The 22,128-nt window shown below is 53.2% G+C and overlaps 1 protein-coding gene across 1 annotated transcript; it reads left to right on the top strand.

The window, feature by feature from the left end:
* Nucleotides 1-19,124: 19,124 nt before the first annotated feature.
* LOC141040740 (uncharacterized) lies at nucleotides 19,125-19,760 on the top strand. The gene is made up of 2 exons (XM_073506856.1): nucleotides 19,125-19,448; nucleotides 19,539-19,760. Exons 1-2 carry the CDS (start codon nucleotides 19,125-19,127, stop codon nucleotides 19,758-19,760), a joined length of 546 nt encoding a protein of 181 aa, XP_073362957.1.
* Nucleotides 19,761-22,128: the final 2,368 nt, after the last annotated feature.

Here is a 22,128-nt window from a genome sequence, read left to right on the forward strand (position 1 = left end):
AGATGGCATTGGACAAACGGCTTGAGATGCGAATTTACGAGCCTCACGGTAAGCTTCCTTGACGACTCGTACCACATCATTGTCCATGGTTCTAAACTTGGCAAGCATCTTTGAAATCATCATCCCCTGGGCAGTGATATATTGCACCAGGCGAGCGATTGCGGGATCATCTCCTTGGCTAACGGGAAAAGGCTGCATTACTGCTTTTGCCACACTGGGGAAAAAGCAGAACTCCCGCCTTGTTGCTACATGCGGGAACTTGGTTCGGAGGTGTAGGATAGCCTCCACAGCAGCGGCCTGAATGGCTAAATCAGAGGTAGGCATGGCTCTACCCTATAAAACCAAAGGTTGGCCATCTACTATAGGACCTAGGCTGATGTGCACTCTTGCATCAAAGCGTTGAAGCTGAGGGACGGGTGTCGATTGGAACACCAGGTAATCGGGGCTAGCCTTACAGCCAAAGGCTTTGGTGAGCATCTCAGCAAGAAGGGGTGGAAAGCCAGGGTGGTTGACGGCATAGGTGCGGGTGTAATACATGGAAGTTTTGAAGCTGCTAGTCATGGTTGGGGAGCTACTGGCTAAGCTTCTCTACAGGGACATGGCACACTGAGGAGCGAGCGATACGGCTAGCGGAAAGGGCATTTATAGGCAGCTACGCGGGACAGGCCCGCATGGTGTGGCCCCTTTCCCTTGATGGCGAAGGGAAAGCGGTGTGGCCGACCAGAAAGGATAAGGTTGCTACTGCTCCACGGATAACTAGGCGGGGACAGTGGGGTGAGGACGTGTCGGCCCCGACTGCGCCACCTGTTGATTAATAGTGGCCATGCCGAACGCCAGAGATGGGTCAAATCCCTTAGGGTCATTACGGGTTGCTGGTAGCGGTGATCTAATGCTAGGATAATCTATGCCAGCCTGCCTGCTCTGATACCATCTTCCTGTGGCACCCCGAACCACATGGAGCAGGGGGCCTTCGCACGTCAGCCTAGGATAACACCTGACGCACGACAGGTCCATGATACCGCATTCTAGGTACAAGAATATTCATCAAATACGTGTGTATATGATTACATCAGTGATGAATATAATCTTCTGGCATATCCCTAAGGCTATTTAAATGGCGGCGGAAGTCTTGGCAGCATATCACTCTGGCTTGTCTCCACAACTCATAGGACTGGCAAGATTACGGCCTAGCACGACGGAACAAACGAGCAATTCGAGCACGACCTACAAAACTGGCATGACACGCCAGGTCAGTACATTGAATGTACTTGCAAGACAACCAAATACATAGCATCCAAACAAGCAGAAGACAAAGCAGGAACCAAGCATATGCAACAACCTATCTCATATCAATTACTAAACATGGCATGATATAGATCAACTGAGCATGAACAACATCATAGCATCTACTAACATGGCAATAACATGGCATCTCAAAGTATGCTTCTAACATGGCAATAACATGGCATCTCAAAGTATGCTTCTAACATGGCCATAGCAAAACATAGCATATCATCTCAATCATGGCATAACTTAACATATCAATCAAAGCATGGCATGGCATCATGAAACGATGCTGAAAACTAAACTACCGGTCATATTCAATGCAGGTATAACATGTGAACTTTATGCAACCATCTCCTGTTCTGCCGTGGTTCTTTAAATGCAAACATATTACTCATGCAATGCAACCAAACTTGCGCACCGAGTCCCTCGGACTCTCTTACCAACGGATTGCCTCGCAACCAAACGGTGATCACTCTCGGATCACAAACGGAACCATACTCGGTTCAACGGGTTACCGTAACCAAACGATGATCTTTCCGGCAATCACAACCATAACCAACACTTGGTCTCCAACACTCACCGAGACCTCGTCTCGTGATCATATTCAAACATTGCCGTGACTTCTCACGACTATCTCATAGTCCAAGTCACCACATTCTTGTTACCACATTACTTAAATTAATTATTTTAGGTTTATCCTCCATTTCGACCAAGACCCAATAATGTGACCTACCACTGTACCCAGAGGTAGCGCACTGTACCCACACCACGGAACCCATGGCCTCGTCATCCCATTCGGGTGGACCAACGGCATTCCGACGAGACCGACCTACTGTCGTGAGACACTCCCGGCAACTCTGACTCACTCCCCACTGGGCTAGTCGTGGGTGGCCGCGGGGCTACCAAAGACACCAACGGCCACCGTCGTGGCCAAACATAAACGATCCCAAACGGGGACCTGGTACCATAACAACAACAACGGGCACACAACGCTTATGTCTGCCTACCTGATCAGGGTAGCGCGCGCCCATAACCTTCCCTCATTGGAGGCACCAGCGAGAGGCACGACAATAGATCGAATTAAGGCATTCCCATAAAGGCAAATGTGGCTGCACTGAAAAAGTTCGATTTTGTGGCACTATGACTCGATCCCATCGATGACGGATGAGGTTTGTTATTATTAAGTCATTTTATTTCCTTCTCCATCATCATGAACATGAATGCAACAATAAGCATACATCATACAAATGCTTTAATAAAATATCGAGCTTCTCTAGTGAACAACTACAACATAAAGAACATGACAATACCAAGTAATAGCATATCCACGGTGCATTACAATCATCATAACATGTTATAACGATGTCATTAAAATAAAGTAGAGTAGTGACATGGCATTATCAATAACAACATTCTAAATAGCATGGCAAAAGATATCACGAAAACACAGGCATGCATGATGGGCATAATGAAATGACTGCAAACGAAAACGATAAGAAACAACTGCAACTACACACACACACAAGGTGTAAGAAAGTCAACATGCAAGTTCGGGGCTCATGATAAGAGGTTGGCTTGCCTAGGGGTCGACAAATACTCCAGGAAGAAGTGTGAAACGACCGCCGAAAAATTTGCCGGAAATAGTTCTCTCTCGGAGGGGGCTGTTTACGGACAAGGGCAAAATGGTCATTTTCAAAATGTGCAAACATGGTGAAAATGATTTCATCAGAACGGGCTTGATGAAATGAAGACGTGGGCTTTGGAATCACCTGATTTGGAGCTACAGGCAAAAAGATACAAACGTTTAAAGCTCAGGGACTAGTGCGCAAAAATATTTCTACAAACAGGTCCCTGGCAGTTTAAACAGAACACATCTTTTCTGAAATACGTTTTCGGTCGGGGAAAACGGCTTCGCAGCGAGGCGCCGCCACTTAGCCACCCTGGCAAGGACCGGTCAACGCGGCAGAGGCGGGGCCGGGCGCCAGGGTTGCTGCCAGGTGGGGTCGGGGGAAAGGCGCGGGGCCCGCCTGGCCAGGTCAATGCCTCCTTCTTCCTCCGGCGTGGGCGTGCGCCTAGCCGAGGGAGGCTCCGCCCCGACGGCGCTAGCCGGCGACTCCGGCCACCGCTCGCAACGGCCGACCTACCCAGATGCTCAGGAGGGAGAGGCGCATCTCGGGGTGGTGTCGGCTACTGCCGAGGAGCGCCGTAGTGGGAGCAGCAGGACCTGCGGCAGAGGAGGGCTTCGGCCTCCGATGAGATAGGGGATCCTGTGGGAGAGAAGAGGGACCGAGGCCAGAGGGAGGCTCGCCGGAGCATGGGGGATGCAGTGGTGGTGGAGGAACGGCGAGGGGAGCTCGGGATCACCGGAATCGGACGAGACCCGAGGCGGCGGCTTTGGCGACGGTGGTGGTCAGAGAGGGGCTCCGGGCTCGCAGAGAGGCTCGGGGAGGGATGGTGGACTGCGAGAGAGCTCGGGGACGCTATTTATAGCCGCGGGGAGAGCTCAGGAAGGAGGGGAGGAGGTGGCATGCGGCGGGCGACGTGTTCGCACGTCGGCGACGGTGAAGTGTCAGCAGGCGCGGCCAAGGCTCACGAGACGCGGCAGGAGGCGACGAGAAGGATGCAGCCGAGCAGCAGAGGCTCACGGAGACGAGCAACGCTCGCGGACGAGAGGGAGAAGAAGATAGAAGCGAGAAACAAGAGGAGCTCATGGCGCACACTTTTCGACCTTTGGCACGGCTCGTCGGAGAAGAAAACGGAGGGGGCCAGAGGTCCAGGGGGAAGAGGACGCCGCGGTGGTGCTGTAAGACATTAATGGTGAGGCCAGAGCCAGTCGGAGCAGCGCTGCCGACGAGAACAGTGGCAAGAACACCGTTTTGGCTGGCTTCCCTCGTGATCACCACGGACATGGCACACACCGGAGTTTTTATTGAGGCCAGCTCATGTCTACCGCGTAGTCCTTCGAAGATAGTGTTACTACGGTAAAGAAACGGGCAGTGACAAATTGAGCTGAGTAAATCAAGCTCCACAAGTTTGGTGTTGCAAACTTGGCCACACTCTAGAGAATAAACCAGAGAGGGTAAAAGGTAAAATTGATGTCTAGGAGGCTTAGGGTAGCAAGGACTACGGTCCTGGGAGTTATGAGATCATTAGGACAAGTATTTAGCGTAGTTGTAGTGCAACTGCTAAATCTGGTCCAGAAAACAAATGATGAACAACCACTCACAAGGAGTGTTGGATTGAGCTATAACTTGGCAAATCCTCATGATTTTGTCATAAGTAGATGCTGTAAAAAGGTCACACCAAATGGATTTGCCAAATTGGTACTTGCTTCACAAGCATCACTTTTGACCAGAAACTTGGGAAAATTCTAGGACAATATTAGCTAACTGAAATGAGCCAATCTCTTGGGTAGGTGGGTTATATTTATAGGAGAAAGCTTGGAATTATTTTCAGCCATAATCGAGGAATATAAATTATACTTGCTTCACAAACTGAAAATTTGGACAGAAAGCAAGAATTGCTCCTGTGCTCACATAGCTCAATAAAATGAGCTGAATTTGGTTGAAGGCTAATTATCTGTGATACTTGAGAGGATGGCAAAGTTTCATCCCAGTTGGAAACTCCATGAAGGTACTTCCTTCACAAAGTTAGAATCTTGCCAGAAACTTTGAAAAATTGCACAGGGAGCGAGGATGAATGGATTTAGCTCATCTTTGGTATCCTTGGGTTATTTATCGAGGTTAATCACTCTACCAATTTGCAGCTCAATAGGAATAAATAATAAGGCACTTCCTTTGCAAAATTTCAGACAAGGCAGAAACTTGCATTGGATCATGTGCCCAATTTTTTATGTGTGGAACATGAGATAAAGATGGAACTAGTGATTCTATAGCAAGGAAAAGCTCCACAATTTATGTGGGAATTTTCCCTGCTATAAAAATAGTAGTTCCTTTAGAAAATGGCAGAATTGGAGTATTGGCATTAAAGAAGGAAAGGCAATTTTCCTTATTTAATTATAGCCAATATAATTGCCAGAGCTTGGATTAGGCATATATATAAACTCCACCAAGTCACATGAATTTAGGAGATTTCTAGCTATGCCTTTGGATTTTATTCCTCAGAAAGGCAAGAAAAGGAATAAATCATAATTCAAAAATATTGCATGAGACTTCGCAATATTTTTGCATATCCAAGGTTGAAAATGATAGGAGGGTCTATAGGAACAGATGGGGTGAGCAACAGATCAAGGAAAATGATGGCTCCTTTGTAATCACAAAGGGCGCATTCAAATTCCAAAAATTTGGAATTAGGGTTTGAGAGAGTTTAAGATGATGCAACTGAGGTCTTGCCCACTGAAAAAGACATGAGCAAGTTTTGAAAGGTTGGAAATGACAAGAAATGTCATAGTCATCAGGAAAACTCAGGAGAAAGATTTTGAAAATGAGTGCCAGGAAGGAATAACAGCACAAAAATTGATAACCCAATTTTGGGGCTGTTTCATAAGGATATCATATTCCCATGAGCGCACTCATGTTATCCTGTCCTGTATTATGAAACAGATCCGTGATGTAATGTAATGTTTGTTATTTAAAATTTTACCTCCTGTGCGGCCGTTTTGTTAAATCTGAGAGTTGGCCAGTCGTCGGCTTCTGCCCCCACGTAGTTAGTACGGGGGTGTTCGGGCTAAATCTAAACACTCTTTATCCAAGGTTTTGGTCCATTAAGGAGGTGTTTAGCGCAACGAACCAGGCAATCAGACTATGCGGCTTTACTACTCTCACTTAGCCATAGGAGTTTGACTAGAAAAATTTGGGCGTAGCCCCTAGTGTTCGGAAGTCTGAACTTGGGGCAGTATACACGCTTGATCGGATAAAAACCGATTCATCGCATAATGCGGAAAAAATTGCTGAAGATTTGTAACCTCTCGAACAGCTCACCAGCTCTCGCCACATCATGACAGTCAGTTTTCGGCTTTCCCTAGTGAGGTGCTCATCCGAAAGAACTGGGACACAATCGCAGTAGTTCTCCCTTTACTACCCTAGCCGATATAGCGGAACGTAAGGTAGTAAGCACAGGAGCCGGGCAACCCAACTATTGACCAAAGACATGATTCGGAGCCGATGCATATAATGCTATAAGTTGGGGTGCCGAACTGTACCGTAAAAGTGTTCGGACTTTGTAGCCATATTGTGGGGTATGATGAAGCCCCTGGCCTCGTACTAGAGTGTATGGGCGCAACTGATAAGAATATATAAAGAAAAGGAAAAAAAATCAAGTAATAAGCTGACACTGCAAATACGGAGCCGCAAATTATTTTCTATTGTAAATGATTAATACGTCAAGGCGTACTTGTACAAGTAATGCGAGAAGCAAATAAGGCTATTTGACATGCCATGACCAAGGGCGAGCTGCGTGCGGGTATTTAAAACAGGTATAACGATCATTAGCAGAGACCACCTGGGGGTTCCCTCGTACGTCAAAGCTTCTTGCCTTCTTGGTGTATCTGTCCCTTGATAGGTCTGATGATTAGGTTATCATAACAAGCCTCGGAAAGAGAAAAAACCGAAAGACAAAGAAAAAGTAAAGGTATGCGGGTCCAGGAGCGGTTGAGCCGCATTACGGACCGCGGTCTAGCTGTGCCTCTGTCCATGCCCATGGTATTTTAAGTGCGTAGTTATGTACGCGCGGCACAAGTATCGCCGCCTTGCTAGGACTGGAACGGAGGCCAAATTGCTAGTCAAGCTCTGGATAGGCTAGACTGTCCTGCTGCAGAGTAGTCCAGACTCGCTTGACGTTGTCCGGGAGCTTGGCTGTTGAATTGCGGTTATGCCTGAAAAGGCCGCTCTGTACTTCTGCTGCAAGGGCCGCGGTGTGCTCCTCAGTACGGAGAGAGCGTTCCGTGTTTCTATTGACTGTTATAACACCGCGTGGTCCGGGCATCTTGAGCTTGAGGTAAGCGTAGTGCGGCACCGCATTGAAGTGAGCAAATGCGGTTCGTTCGAGTAGTGCGTGATAGCCACTTTGGAAGGGGACGATATCAAAGATCAATTCTTTAAAGGTGGCCACTTCTAGTGTGATTGAGCCCGTACAGCAGGCCTCTACACCTGGTATGACACCTTTAAAGGTGGTTTTTGTGTACTTGATCCATGAGGGATCGATAACCATTTTGCGCACTGTATCCTGATAGAGCAGGTTCAGACTGCTGCCGCCGTCCATGAGGACTCGCGTAAGGTGGAATCCATCAATGATTGGGTCAAAGACTAGTGCGGCTGAACCCCCATGATCGATACTGGTCGGATGGACCCTACGATAGAAGGTGATCGGACAGGACGACCATGGGTTGTACTTTGGGGCGACTGGCTCCATCACGTAGATGTCCCTGAGTGCGCGCTTGCGTTCCCTCTTGGGGATATGGGTAGCGTATATCATGTTCACCGTTTTGACTTGGGGAGGAAACTTCTTCTGTCACCTTGTGTTCGGTGGCCGGGGTTCCTCGCCATCGTCCTCGCTTTGCGACCCCTTCTCCTTGTTCTCGGTGTTTAACTTGCCGGCCTGTTTAAAAACCCAACACTCTCTGTTGTATGATTGGCTAGTTTATCGGGGGTGCCGTGGATTTGGCATGGACGATCGAGTATGCGGTCCAAACTGGACGGGCCCGGATTGTTTCTCTTAAATGGCTTCTTCCGCTGACCGGACATAGAGCCACTGAATCCGGCATTGACAGCCGTGTCTTCGGTGTTGTCACCATTGCTTCGACGCTTGTTCTATTGCGTCGGGGCTTGCCATTGTTGTTCCTGGCATTAGAGGTACCAGGTTCGCTTGCATGATTATTGCTACGGGCTAGCCAGCTATCCTCGCCCTCGGAAAAGCGGGTCATAAGTGTCGTAAGGCTGCCATGGACTTTGGCTTTTCTTGGCCGAGGTGTCGGGCGAGCCATTCGTCACGGATGCTGTGTTTCAACGCCGCTAAGGCTTCAACATCTGGACAGTCGACGATCTGGTTCTTTTTAGTTAAGAACCTAGTCCAGAATTTCCAAGCTGACTCTCCGGGCTGTTTAACTATGTGACTTAAGTCGTCGGCATCCGGAGGACGGACGTATGTGCCTTGAAAGTTGTCGAGGAAGGCATCCTCCAAGTCCACCCAGCTGCCGATGGAGTTTTTGGGCAGGCTGTTCAACCAGTACCTGGCTGGTCCCTTGAGTTTGAGCGGGAGGTATTTGATGGCATGAAGATCATCACCGCGGGCCATGTGAATATGGAGAAGAAAATCCTCAATCCATACCGCGGGGTCTATTGAGCCATCATATGATTCGATGTTCATGGGTTTAAACCCTTCTGGGAATTCATGTTCCATTACTTCGTTAGTGAAGCAAAGGGGGTGTGTGGCGCCTCTATATCGGGCCAAGTCATGATGTAACTCAGATGGAGTTCGTCTGCGATTTTCGGCCCGGACATGGTTATATTTGTTACGCTCAGCCGGATGGCTGTCGTCGCGCATCGGGGCACGCCCCCGCGATCCATATAGCTTGATCTTGTCTGACCTGATCTGTTTTCCAAGTCATGCCGCAGGTCATGTGTATATGCCAGAGCTGTTGTATTTTGTTCGGCGAGGTAGTGCGGGCTAGTGTTCGGCTCGAGGTGCCGCTTTGTCCCGGCCACGTGGTGGTCAGTCAGCCGCATTATGCCTTGGTAGGACGGGCTCCATCGCCTCTTCATCGAACTATGGTAACAGTTTGCGCTTCGGGTAGCTTTTGGTTGGGCGCTCGAGGCCATATTCCTCGGCTGCCAGGACATCAGTCCATCTTTCATTGAGCAGATCTTGATCAGCTTGAAGCTGCTGCTGCTTCTGTTTCAGGCTCCTTGCAGTGGATATTAGCCGGCGCTTAAAGCGCTCCTGCTCGGTGGGCTCCTCAGGCACAATAAAGTCTTCGTCGCTGAGGCTCACCTCGTCCTCGGAGAGCGGAAGGTAATTACTGTCCTCCGCGTCTTCATTCGTGGCCTATTCATCCGGGCTAGCTTGACCATCTTCCCGTTTGTCCTGTTCGGAGGTTGGCTCAACGGGGTCTTCATTGTCTTCGGCGTCGTCCGGAGTATAGTTTTCTCCTGTGATGGTGTTGCTGTTTTTACTACGGCGTGGCTTAGAGCGGCGCCGTTGATGTCGGCGCCTTGGCTGTATCTCAAAGGTTTATCCTCGACTGGATTTTCATTGTCGCTGTTGTTTTCTTTGGGTGTATACACCATGTAGATATCGTACGAGGAGGTGGCTGTCCAACGCCCTGTATGCGGTGGTTCCTGCTCCTCTCCGGCATCGTGGTCCATACCGTCGATGTCTTCGGAGTCTTAATCAAGCATGTCGGTTAAGTCATCGACAGTGGCTATAAAGTGAGTGGTGGGTGGTGAACGAAGTTTGTCGGTGGGAAACGACACCTATGGGATCACGAGGATCCCTTATGCGGTTGCGGGGCGCTGGGTGGTGAGGAGAACAGGATTAGCAGTCAGTACAAGCACGCGGATCGTTTACCCAGGTTCGGGCCGCAGAGATGCGTAATACCCTAGTCCTGCTTTGGATATCTATATCTGTGTTCTTGAGGTGCTCAAACTAGCTACAAGGGGCGTAACTTGTCCAAGAGTCTGAATCCTTCTCCTAGATGCCATGGGTCTCCCTTTATAGGCAAAGGGATCGCCATAGTGGCACCAGGAGGTGGCATCGGGGTACTGTGGTTAAGCTTATCGCTAGCTATTACGGGACAAGACACATTTAATGTGTAGCTTAGGTGTCCTCTTGCTTTCTCGGGGACGGGAGCGAGGCCCGTCCCGTCCGTCGCCGCTCCTCCTCGATTCGACACGCGCCCTGGCCATCGATGCATGCGGCGCCATGTAGGCAGGCAAGCAGCTGAGGTGGCGCGGTGGTTGAGCCTTCACGAAGATCTGCATGCCGCCACACATGCGTGTGCTTAGTTGGCCTGGAAGCTGCATGTTGCCACGCAGGTGCCTGCCCAGCTGGTTAGGCTGGCAGCTGCATGCGAGTGGCGGTGGAGACTTGGTTGGTGCGGGGCAGGCTGCGGCCCCACCGATGTCCTCGGCAAGGGCTTGTTGCGGTCTTGCATATCTTCCTGGCAAGGGTCTTGCCAGGGCCTTGCGAGTTCCCTCGGCAAGAGGCTTGCCGGGGCCTTGCGGCCGTCTTCGGCAAGGGGCCTTGCCGGGGCCTCGTGGGCATCCTCGGCAAGGAGCCTTGCGGTCGTCTCGTCTTCTGGTTCTCAGGCTTGGCTGCTTCTCTTTGCCTTGTATCTGTCCTCCCTGGCAGGGTAGGATGCTCCTTGCCGGGAAGGTGGCTTGAGTCTTGCTTGCCGATATCGCGCTTGTCGGCGAAGATGGATCCTTTTTAGTGTAATTGCATACAGTCGTGGCCCATGCCCGGCGGTTAGTGTAGCCCTGGTTTTCACTACACCGACAGTAGCCCCCGGGCCCGGCTTCAGCGGAGAACTCCATGAATTCGATGATAGAGACGGGACCAAGCTTGGCATGGGTCACGGTTGTTACATCTATCCTTCCGAAAAAATACTATTTCCAAAAAGATTGTTCCCAAGAAAGTTGCACTCAAAGGAGCCGCCAGCCCCCGAGGCTACTTCCATGGAAATTTTCCGGCAGAGAACTCTACAGATCTTGATGCCAGAGTGTGGATTTGTTCCCTTTCTTGCTCCTGGCAAGGCTGTTGCCGAGAAGTCTTGTGTTTTCAGCGGAGACTTTTAACGTTCTCAACGCCGTCTTCCGGCAAGCTTGTCGCCAGGAAGGATTTTATCTTCAGCAGAGAACTTTGATGTTCTTGATGCCGGCTTCCAGCAAGCTTCGCCAGGAAGGCTTTTCTCTTCAGCAGAGAACTTTGACGTTCTCGATGCCCGATTTCAGTGAACTCCGGAGTTCTCGACACTGCCGGGAAGGCTTATGGCGAAGAACTTCGTCGTCCTTGACACCGGCTCCCGGCAAGATCGTCGTCGCGAATGCTTATGGTGAAGAACTTTGTTGTTCTTTACACCGGCTCCCGGCAAGATCGTTGCTAGAAAGGCTTATGGTGAAGAACTTCATTGTTCTTGACACCAAGAAGATTGGTCCTAAGGGCGTTGCCAGCCCCCGGGCCACAACTGCGTTTAAGTATGAGAAGTGATTAGCATCTGAAGTGCACGCAACTCACTTGTAAATTCTGACTTCTGCTAAATATTCCCTTGCTTGCCGGAACACCTTCCGGTGCGCACGCTCCAGTCGGCAGCGCTTTGAGGAATGGGTCCTTAGCAGCTTGCCGGGAACGCCGCCTCCCGGAAAGACTTACATTCCCAGCTTTAGCGCAACTGCACATATTGTCGAGCGGACTCGAGGCAATTAGGAGCGTGACTAGCCCCGGGAAGGCTCCTCAGCATACGGGGTTCCGCAGAAATCTCAAATAAATAGTGCATGCTATCTACCTATTTGATCTTCCTTTGTATGTCCACCCTACGCCAATCGGGTAGGCTCGCTGGCGCGTAAACCCAGGTCGCGGCACATTGAGGACGGATCCCCAATGGCCTGCCAGGTGTGCTTGCTGCCAGGCGAACCACCTTACCGCCCTTAACGCGGCTGCTCGAACTATCGAGCTTGACTCGAGTCAGGATCGAGAGCGTTGCCAAGTGCGGCAGGCTACCCTGCCGCTCTCGACGCGGCCGCTTGAGCTGTTGAGTGGACTCGAAACAGAACAAGGGCATTGCCAATCGCGGAAGGGCCCCTTTGCGTGCAGGCTTTGATACATAGGGCAGGACCTTCGAGGACAATAACCTCATATATAAAAAGGGAATTGCTTAAGGTTTCACATGACTTAGCTTTTTTTTCTAGTCGTCGCGCGAACGGTCGCCGCGCTCGCCGGCGGGGCTGCTCGCTTGGCCGCCTTCTTCCTCGGAGGCCACGGCGATGAAGAGCTGTGCCACTGGCTACAGAACCAGATGCTCACTACTGCGCCCCCTACCTGGGGCGCCAAAGATGTCGGTGGGAAACGACACCTACGGGATCACGAGGATCCCTTCTGCGGTTGCGGGGCGCTGGGTGGTGAGGAGAGCAGGATCAACAGTCAATACAGGCACGCGGATCGTTTACCCAGGTTCGGGCCGCAGAGATGCGTAATACCCTAGTCCTGCTTTGGATGTGTATATCTGTGTTCTTGAGGTGCTCGAACTAGCTACCCGGGGCGTAACTTGTCCAAGAGTCCGAATCCTTCTCCTGGATGCCCTGGGTCTCCTTTTATAGGCAAAGGGATCGCCACAGTGGCACCAGGAGGTGGCATCGGGGTACTGTGGTTAAGCTTATCGCTAGCTATTTCGGGACAAGACGCATTTAATGCGTAGCTTAGGTGTCCTCTTGCTTTATCAGGGACGGGAGCGAGGCCCGTCCCGTCCCTGGCCAGCGATGCATGCGGCGCCATGTAGGCAGGCAAGCAGCTGAGGTGGTGCGGTGGTGGAGCCTTCACGAAGATCTGCATGCCGCCTCGCAGGCATGTGCTGAGTTGGCCTGGAAGCTGCATGCTGCCACGCAGGTGCCTGCCCAGCTGGTTGGGCTGGCAGCTGCATGCGAGTGGCGGTGGAGACTTGGTTGGTGCGGGACGGGCTGCGTCCCCACCGATGTCCTCGGCAAGGGCTTGTCGTGGTCTTGCGTATCTTCCTGGCAAGGGTCTTGCCGGGGCCTTGCGGGTGCCCTCGGCAAGAGGCTTGCCGGGGCCTTGCGGCCATCTTCGGCAAGGGGCCTTGCCGAGGTCTCGTCTTCTTGTTCTCAGGCTTGGCTGGTTCTCTTTGCCTTGTATCTGTCCTCCCTGGCAGGGTAGGATGCTCGTTGCCGGGAAGGTGGCTTGAGTCTTGCTTGCCAATGTCGCGCTTGTCGGCGAAGATGGATCCTTTTTAGTGTAATTGCATACAGTTGTGGCCCATGCCCAGCGGTTAATGTAGCCCTGGTTTTCACTACACCGACAAAGCTCTTCATCGTCCACTTGCCATTCGAGCCGGACATAGTTCGGCCGAGAGTCCCCCGACAAGGAGAGGTGAGTGCTGGAAGATGTCCGCGGAGCTGAACTCCAAGATCGGGACCCAATCAGGTTCAATGGACGCTGATGCACGCGGTCCGGAACCTATGGCCGGAGACGAATCTGAGGTTCTGGTGACACAAGCGCAGCTCGATGTTGTGTCTGTGTGCAACTCGAGCGCCACTGAGTCTGCGGCTTCCGTGGTGGGGTTAAGCTTCCCGCTTCGACGACACGGCCTGCTCCAGATCTAAGGCCAGAGCGGTTACAGGCGTGATCTCCTGAGCGCGGCCAGATGACAGATTTAGGTCATGTTCATCGTGGTGGCTGGGGACGACCGTCATGGGCTCGAATCCGTCGAAGATCAAGTCCCCACGGATATTGGCCACAAAATTCAAGCTTCCAAATCTTACCTGATGGCCAAGGGCGTAGCTATCAATCTGCTCTAGATGGCCAAGCGAGTTGGTCCACAGTGCGAAGCCGCCGAATACGAAGATCTATCCGGGGAGAAAGATCTCCCGGTGGACTGTGTTGTTGTAGATGATTGATGGAGCCATCAAGCCTTCTGGTGACGACGCAGCGGAACTCTCAATGAAAGCACCAATGTCGGTGTCAAAACCGGCGGATCTCGAGTAGGGGGTCCCAAACCGTGCGTCTAAGGCTAATGGTAACAGGAGGCGGGGGACATGATGTTTACCCATGTTCAGGCCCTCTCTATGGAGGTAATACCCTACTTCCTGCTTGATTGATCTTGATGAATATGAGTATTACAAGAGTTGATCTACCACAAGATCGTAATGGCTAAACCCTAGAAGTCCAGCCTGTGAGATTATGATTGTTGTTCTATGGACTAAACCCTCCGGTTTATATAGACACCGGAGGGGGCTAGGGTTACACAAAGTCGGTTACAGAGAAAGGAATCTACATATCCGAATCACCAATCTTGCCTTCCACGCAAAGGAGAGTCCCATCCGGACATGGGAAGAAGTCTTCTATCGTGCATCTTCATAGCCCAACAGTCCGGCACATGTATATAGTCTGGCTGTCCGAGGACCCCTTAATCCGGGACTCCCTCATTGACCATCCTAGGAAAACAAGACAATAGTTTAGACAAGAATGACAAAATTTTGACATAGAAGTGCAGAATGTAATGGATGACTCGGAATGCAAGATGTTCATCCGTACGACATGGTAATGCAGAAACTGCCATATTTATACCATCGGTCATACACACCATACACGGTTTAGTACAAGACCAAACTGAAGTACAACTGCGGTGAAAGGAAGATTACATCTCATCGGAGGCATCCCAAGCTCTTATACATTATTTTTCTACACCTCCGAAATCTAGTACACACTACGTCATATTCCACAAGACGCGCAGGACTATGGAAATACAACTACTACATACTACTAGTGTCGTGATCCAGCTCAGTCATCTCCGGCTCCATAGTAGTCCTCATAGAGATTCCCCGCATAGCCTGGAAGCTGGACGTATGGATCTTGAAACTCACGGTCACGTCGGGGCTGTGGACCATATGGACTCGGATGAGGCCTCGGCCCCATGAAGGGTGGAAGACGGCGCCCACGCGGAGGCGTGATACCTCCAACTTCTGGATAATCCATGCGAGCTGGAAGAGGCGTGCTGATGGGGTACAAGTCCCGCATATCCAGGTAACCGGTCTGCACGGCTGGTGCGAGCCATGTCAGGGGAACCCAGTGGTCCTGGCGGGTGTTGTACAGCTCCATGCGTAAGGCACAGTTCTCTCGGTCTCTCTCCTCCAACATCTCAGTGGTGGTGCGGAGTCGTGGCTCCTCATGAGAAGCATCGGCATATAGCCAAGTGTAATAGCCCTCTTGGCCAGTGTGTGCCGCCGGCAGATAGCGGAACTCGGTATCATTCAGCGATGCATACCCAGCTCGAATGATGGAGATCATAGAGTAGGCAGCATCCTGCACAAACATCTCCACGGTGATACAAGGCCCATAGGACCAGTGCAGAGGCTCGGTAGCTCCGGGATGAGATGGGAAGATCCTCACGGTGTAGATAAACTGACACTGATTGAAGTCGTGAAACTGCTCTTCGACGGTATATTCAGGATACCATCTGTAGCCTGTCTCAGTCATCACTCGTACTAACATGGCCGTGTGCCCGGACACGTCAATGCACCAGGTCAGTCGTACCACCTGATGAGTAGTGCGAGAAGACATCTGAAACACCAAATAATGCAAAGGAATTAGAATTTCTAACAGAAACTGGATAGCAAAATGGTTGTAAATGCTCAAAAAGGATTTTGAGACACTTTGCAAAGGATTGCATAAATACTCAACAACATCATATCAAGGTTCTGGGTCCAACTAACAACATACTGAAGTACTAGAACTGGACTGGGGCCTGTAACCATCAATCCTATAAGTTACTACGGATTAGTAACACGTGTGTCGGCGTCCTGGACTTGGGGGTATCCAATCCTGCCTGCCTACGGCCCACCACGTGGCTCCATCGACGGCCTGGTATGGCCCAGCCTCGACAACAACACAGCAAGACCCTCGTGAGGGGCCAAGCCTCGCGAGGCGGACGACGCCAAGACCCCTGAAGGAGTTGGACTCCTCAGGAGGGCTCCTGAGGGGCGGAGAGATCTATGCAGCTACCTCATGAGGCTCAGCTAACGTGAGCCATGACGACCAAGGCCAGGTGGGCGCCAGGCAAGCGCCAGGCGGGCGCAGAGCGCAGGTTTCCTCTTCGGCGCAAAGGAGGCAAGCCACAGGCGCGGAGTCCCGAGAAAGCAACCAAAGGTTTCCATTCTGATGCAACGAGACCAAGACCGCCAGGACGGCAGGACAGAGGTCATCACTGAGCCCACCTCTGCGTCACTGCCAGGGGCTTTTCGCAGGCGAAGACTACTTTTGTCAGGATAGACTATACTACTTGTCCCCTTTCAAATCCCACCGTTGTTGAATCCCTTCCCGCTCATATTTGGGAGGAGGACCAAGGCACTATATATAGGACTTAGCCATTACCATAGGGAGGGGGACGATAACCAGAGCAAGTAGAACACCACACCAGCTCAAGAACACCTCACCTCCTGAGGCTTGTTCATCCTCGTACTAGTTCATCCATAGCCCCTCGAGGCAATCCACTACACCACACTACAGTAGGGTATTACACCACAATGGTGGCCCGGACCACTATAAATCTCTGTGTCTTTGTGTCTCTGTGAGCTCTTCACGCTAGGCTAGGGAGGATCGTGAGTAGGCAGGCTGGGCATGTTGAGATCTCCGCACGCGCCCCAGTGTTCGAACCTCTCACGGGTTGCCGGACCCCGAAATCTGACATTTGGCGCGCCAGGTAGGGGTGTGTCGGAATCCTCTTCCTCGACCTCCAGATCGTGCCACTGACCCATATGGCGGGCACTCCTCCGTCGCCCTCGACGACGCACGAAGTGCCGGGGCTATGCTACTTCGTGCGGCAAGTGCAGTGGCCGCCCAAGTTCCGACCGGAGATGCCGCCACGCTACAACGGCGCGGCGGATCCAACCCCCTTCCTTCAGGCATACAAGGAAGCAGTTTGGGCGGCTGGTGGAGATGACAAGGTGAAGGCCAACAGGTTCCCATGGCCCTCGTAGGCTTGTCACGTGCATGGTTGCTCAACCTGCCAGCATCTTATGTGGCCTCCTGGGAGGAGCTGCGCGACCTCTTCCTCACCCACTACTCGTCGCCGGCGCCCCCGGTCATGGCAGCTCTCCTGGGCGGCTCGTAGGCACCACCCTCCGACCGCCACGTCAAGCTGTTCTACCGGTGGGCAGGCAACACTCAAGCGGGCTCGGGGGCTCCCCCGGGCTAGGTGGCTCCCCAAGCTGATGTCGCCTTCAGCCCCGAAGTCCACCCTGTAGCCACGACGGGAGCAGGCGCGCTCCCGATGATCTGCACCCTCATTGATGGCGGAGCCGACCTCAACGTGCTCTCCCCGGAGGCGTTCGGCCTGCTCCAGGTACCGCCCAGCCAGCTCCGCCCCTGCAAGCCCTTCTCTGGAGTTGGAGACAGTTCCACCAGGCCCCTGGGGCAGATCCGCCTCGCCGTCACCTTTGGGACCCGCGTCAACTAACGCACAAAGCTCGTCAACTTCGACATCGCCAAGATCAACCTGCCGTACAACGCTATTCTGGGGTACCCAGCCTTGGTGCAGTTTATGGCTGCGACCCATCCCACGTACAACCTCATGAAGATGCCGGGCAGCAACATTGTCCTCACGGTGGCAGGAGACACCAAAGGCGCGCTGCAAGCCCTCAAGCACGCCTTCAAGACAGCCGCAACCGCGGTACCTGGCAAGAAGGAGGATCAGGAAGCCCCAGAGGCAGCGCCTGCAAATAAGAAGCAGTTATTCTCTCAGGACCGAGCCGAGACGAAGCAGGTGCCGGTCTGCGAGGACGGGACGGCCAGCGCCACCTTCACCATAGGGGCTGGCCTCCCTCGGGACCAAGAGGAGGCATTGATCTACTTTTTGCGAGCCAACAAGGATGTATTCGCCTGGGAACCCAAACACCTGGCCGGGGTCCCAAGGGGGGTAATCCAGCACCATCTGAGAGTATGCCCAAATGTGCGGCCAGTGAAGCAGAAGGCTCGCCGGCAGTCCACCGAGAAGCAGGCCTTCATCATCCAAGAAACCCGTAAGCTACAAGCCGCAGGGGTCATCAGAGAGGTGCGGTACCCGGAGTGGCTAGCGAACCCCGTCATCGTACACAAGAAAGGAGGGAAGGAGCGCATTCGACTTCACCAACCTCAACAAGGCCTGCCCTCAGGATCCTTTCCCACTCCCTCGCATCGACCAGATCGTCGACTCCACCGCTGAGTGCGACCTGTTGTGCTTCCTGGACGCCTTCTCCGGCTACCACCAGATCAAGATGGCCTTTGAGGATGTGGAGAAGACGGCATTCCTCACCCCATGCGGGGTGTATTGCTACACCCCAACCTTCTAGCGGTTGATGCATATCGCCCTGGGTTCACAGCTTGGGAGAGACGCGGAGGCCTACGTCGATGATATGGTGGTGAAGTGTCGGGAGTCCAGGACTCTGATTGAAGATCTAGAGGATATGCTCGCCAGCCTGCGCACGGTGGATCTTCTGCTTAACCCCGAGAAGTGTGTGTTCGGGGTCCCCTCCGGCAAGCTGCTAGGCTTCTTGGTATCGCACAGAGGGATCGAGGCTAACCCGGAAAAGGTCAAGGCAATAGAAGACATGAAGCCCCCACAGAACCTGAAGGAGATGAAGAAACTGGCTGGTTGCGTAACCTTGCTTGGACATTTCATCTCCAAGCTGGGGGAGCGCGCCCTCCCGTTTTTCAAGCTGATGAAAAGGAAGGAGCCATTTGAGTGGACCCACGAGGCAGACGCAGCCTTCCAGGACCTCAAGAGATATCTGGCCAGTCTACCCGTAATGGTGGCACCGCGCCCTCTCTAGCCCTTGGTGCTCTATCTGGCAGCAACCCCGCACTTAGTAAGCGCCGCCCTGGTGGCGCTAAGGAAGGACCGCCCAGTCAAGAAGTTGCAGCAGGATGCACAACCAGCAAGCGAAGTGCAGCACACCCCGAGGGAGACACCTAAAGTCCCGGTCGGGGCAGCGGTCTACATTCCTCCTGAGGCAACAAATGACCTCGCGGCTGTCCAGGCTCCGGAGCTCAGGCCTCATGAGGCCAAAAGGGACCTGAGCCCTCATGAACTACAAGATTCTGCTGATGCCTCATCCCTGGTTGAGCACCCCGTTTACTTCGTCAGCACAGTACTGAGGGAGGCCCGGGCATGATACCCCATGCCACAAAAGCTCTTGCTCGCACTTCTAGTCGCCTCCAGGAAGCTGTGCCACTACTTTCAAGGCCACCCCATCAAAGTTGTCTCAGCATACCCGCTAGAGAGGGTGCTCCGGAGCCCGAACGCAACTGGGCGAGTTGCTGAGTGGAACATTGAGCTTCAAGCATTTGATCTCGAGTTTAGTACCACCAGGGTCATCAAGGGCGCGGCCCTCGCTGACTTCGTGGCTGAGTGGACCAAAGCTCCAGACCACGGAGAAGGCGAGGATTGCTCCCTCCTGCTAGGAGCTGAAGAGCCAGACGGATGGGTCATGTACTTCGACGGGGCATTTGCTCGGCACCGCGCAGGGGCGGGGGCCATTCTCATCTCGCCCACCAAGGACAAGCTTTGCTATGCGGTACAACTCTCCTTTTAGCGGGGCGAGAAGGTCTCCAACAACATCGCAAAATTCGAAGGCTTGCTCGCCGGGATCAGGGCCGCGGCCGCGCTGGCGGTAAAGCGCCTCACCATCAAGGACGAATGTCAGCTTCTCTTCAATTTCTCCAACAAGGAGTACACGCCTAAGGACGAACACATGGAGGCATACCTGGAAGAGGTGCGCAAGATGGAGAAGCGGTTCATGGGCGTGGAGCTGTAGCATGTGCCGCGCGAGACGAACAAGGAAGCAGACGACATCGCCAACAGAGCCTCATGCAGGTTCCCTCAGGAGCCAGGGGTGTTCGAGGAGCGGCTCTTCAAGCCATCTGCGGTTCCGCACGTCATGACTCCAGCACCACCTCCTGAGGACCTGCCACAGGTGCATGAGACGGGAGCTCCAGCCTGTGGTCATCCTTCAGGAACCCGCTTGCTGCTCGTGCTAGAGCCTCAGGAGGGGTGCTGGACAGAAGAGTTCAAGGCATACTTGCTTCGAGGGACCCAGCCAGAGAAGGAAGAGGACGCTGAGCGCGTGGCCCGTCAGGCCACTGCATACTGTATCAATGATGGTGAGTTATATCGCAGGAGGCCCAGTGATGTTTCGTTGCGGTGCATCTCCAGGGAGCAGGGGCTCGAGCTGCTGGCGGGCATCCATGGTGCGGATTGTGGGCATCACTCTTCGTCCCACACCCTGGTGGGCAAGGTGTTTCGCAGCGGCTTCTACTGGCCCACCGTGCTCAACGACGCTACCGAGCTGGTACACTCTTGTGAAGCATGCCAGTTCCACGCCAAGCACATCCATCAGCCCGTGCAAGGCCTCCGGACGATGCCGCTCACATGGCCATTTGCAGTCTGGGGGATGGACATCTTGGGGCCGTTCCCTCGGGCGCCATTGGGCTACCGATACCTCTACATCGCCATCGACAAGTTCACCAAGTGGGCGGAGGTAGAAGCCGTGCGCACCATCCCAGCAGGATCAGCCATCAAGTTCGTAAAGGGAATCGTGAGCCGATTTGGGGTCCCCAATCGCATCATCACCGACAATGGCTCGCAGTTCACTAGCCATCTTTTCCAAACATACTGTGCTAACTTGGAACGTAGATCTGCTACGCCTCAGTGGCACACCCGCGGAGCAATGGACAGTCCGAGAGAGCCAATGCGGAGGTCTTGAGGGGCCTCAAGACCCGCACCTTCAAGAAGAAGCTCGACGCCTGCGGCAGGGGCTGGCTCGACGAGCTACAGTCCGTGCTGTGGTCCATCCGCACCACCGCGACCAAGCCATCAGGAGAAATGCCCTTCTTCCTCGTCTACGGAGCTGAAGCGGTTCTCGCTCACGAGGTCAAGCATCGCTACACGCGGGTCCCGGCGTTCGATGGAACGTAGTAGGACGCCACGCGGAGGATGGATCTCGTGGTGGGGGAGGAACGCCGCCGTCAAGCCTCGCTCCGGGCAGCGAGGTACCAGCAGGCGCTGCGGCGGTACCACTGCCACAGCGTCCGCTCCAGGACATTAGAGGTGGGCGATCTCGTCCTGAGGCGGGTGCTCTCCAGGGAGGGGCTACATAAGCTCTCTCCCATGTGGGAGGGCCCGTTTAGGGTTGCCAGTGTCTCTAGGCCTGGCGCCGCTCGCCTTGAGACACAGGACGGGATCCCCATCCAGAACGCCTGGAACATCCAGCACCTCCGGAAGTTCTACCCCTGAAGAAAGGCTCCGGCCTGTGAGCAAGGCTCCGGCCTATGAAGGTCTCCGCTTGTGACACTCTCAGGTAATAATGAGTGGGGATGTACACACCCGCGAGGCTCCTAAGAGTCGCCCTGGGGCCTCATGGGGGCTCCCTCCCATGTCCTAGTGGCAGCACTTAGCTCCGCGCTGGTGAGAAGACTAGATTAGGTGCCAGACGTGGCTATTCATTTGCTTTCTGAAGTTGTTTGCGGTTTTCTTAGTAAGTTTTTCAATGGATTTGGTATTCTCGAGCGCTGGTTCCTCAAGTGTGTTTTCTCCTAGGCTGCTTTGGTCTAAGGACTTGAGGGAGGTGGCAGTCGCCTGCCACTCTCCTCGCGTGCCTCGCGCGTGGGGCTAGGTAGGTGTGTGCGCCCAGGGCATGCCTTTGCGCGCACGCACCGCGCCGAACCCCGCAATTTCGGCTTTACCCTCACGAGGAGCCCTCCGTCGAGTCCGCTGGCGCCAGCTCCCCTCATGTTTGTGCCCCCCGGGCAGCGCGACATGGTGCATCGGGCCCTTAACCTATGGTAGGGCCTCGTGTAAAGGGGAGCATGTCGCTCAACAAATTTTCTCTTCCTACAAGGAATAGCTCTGCTCTGCTGCGGCTCCTGAAGGCACAAGGTATATCTCTTGAGGGTACAGGGTGTGTTCCCTGGGGAGCTTGTCAAGTACCTAAGGATAGGTTCTCATGAGGTGGAGAACGACGGCACGTACCAAGCTAAGCCTCCCTACCTTGACCCGCTCAAATTACAAATACTTCAACACAGCATCAAGGAGGGCAACCGTAACATAAAAAGGCATAACAGCAACAGTTCATTACACGCCCTCGCAGGGTACATTCTTCCTTTTTTCGATTTGCAGGAGAAAGG

The sequence above is a fragment of the Aegilops tauschii genome, chromosome 2 (assembly GCF_002575655.3).
Source record: "Aegilops tauschii subsp. strangulata cultivar AL8/78 chromosome 2, Aet v6.0, whole genome shotgun sequence".
NCBI lineage: Eukaryota > Viridiplantae > Streptophyta > Magnoliopsida > Poales > Poaceae > Aegilops > Aegilops tauschii.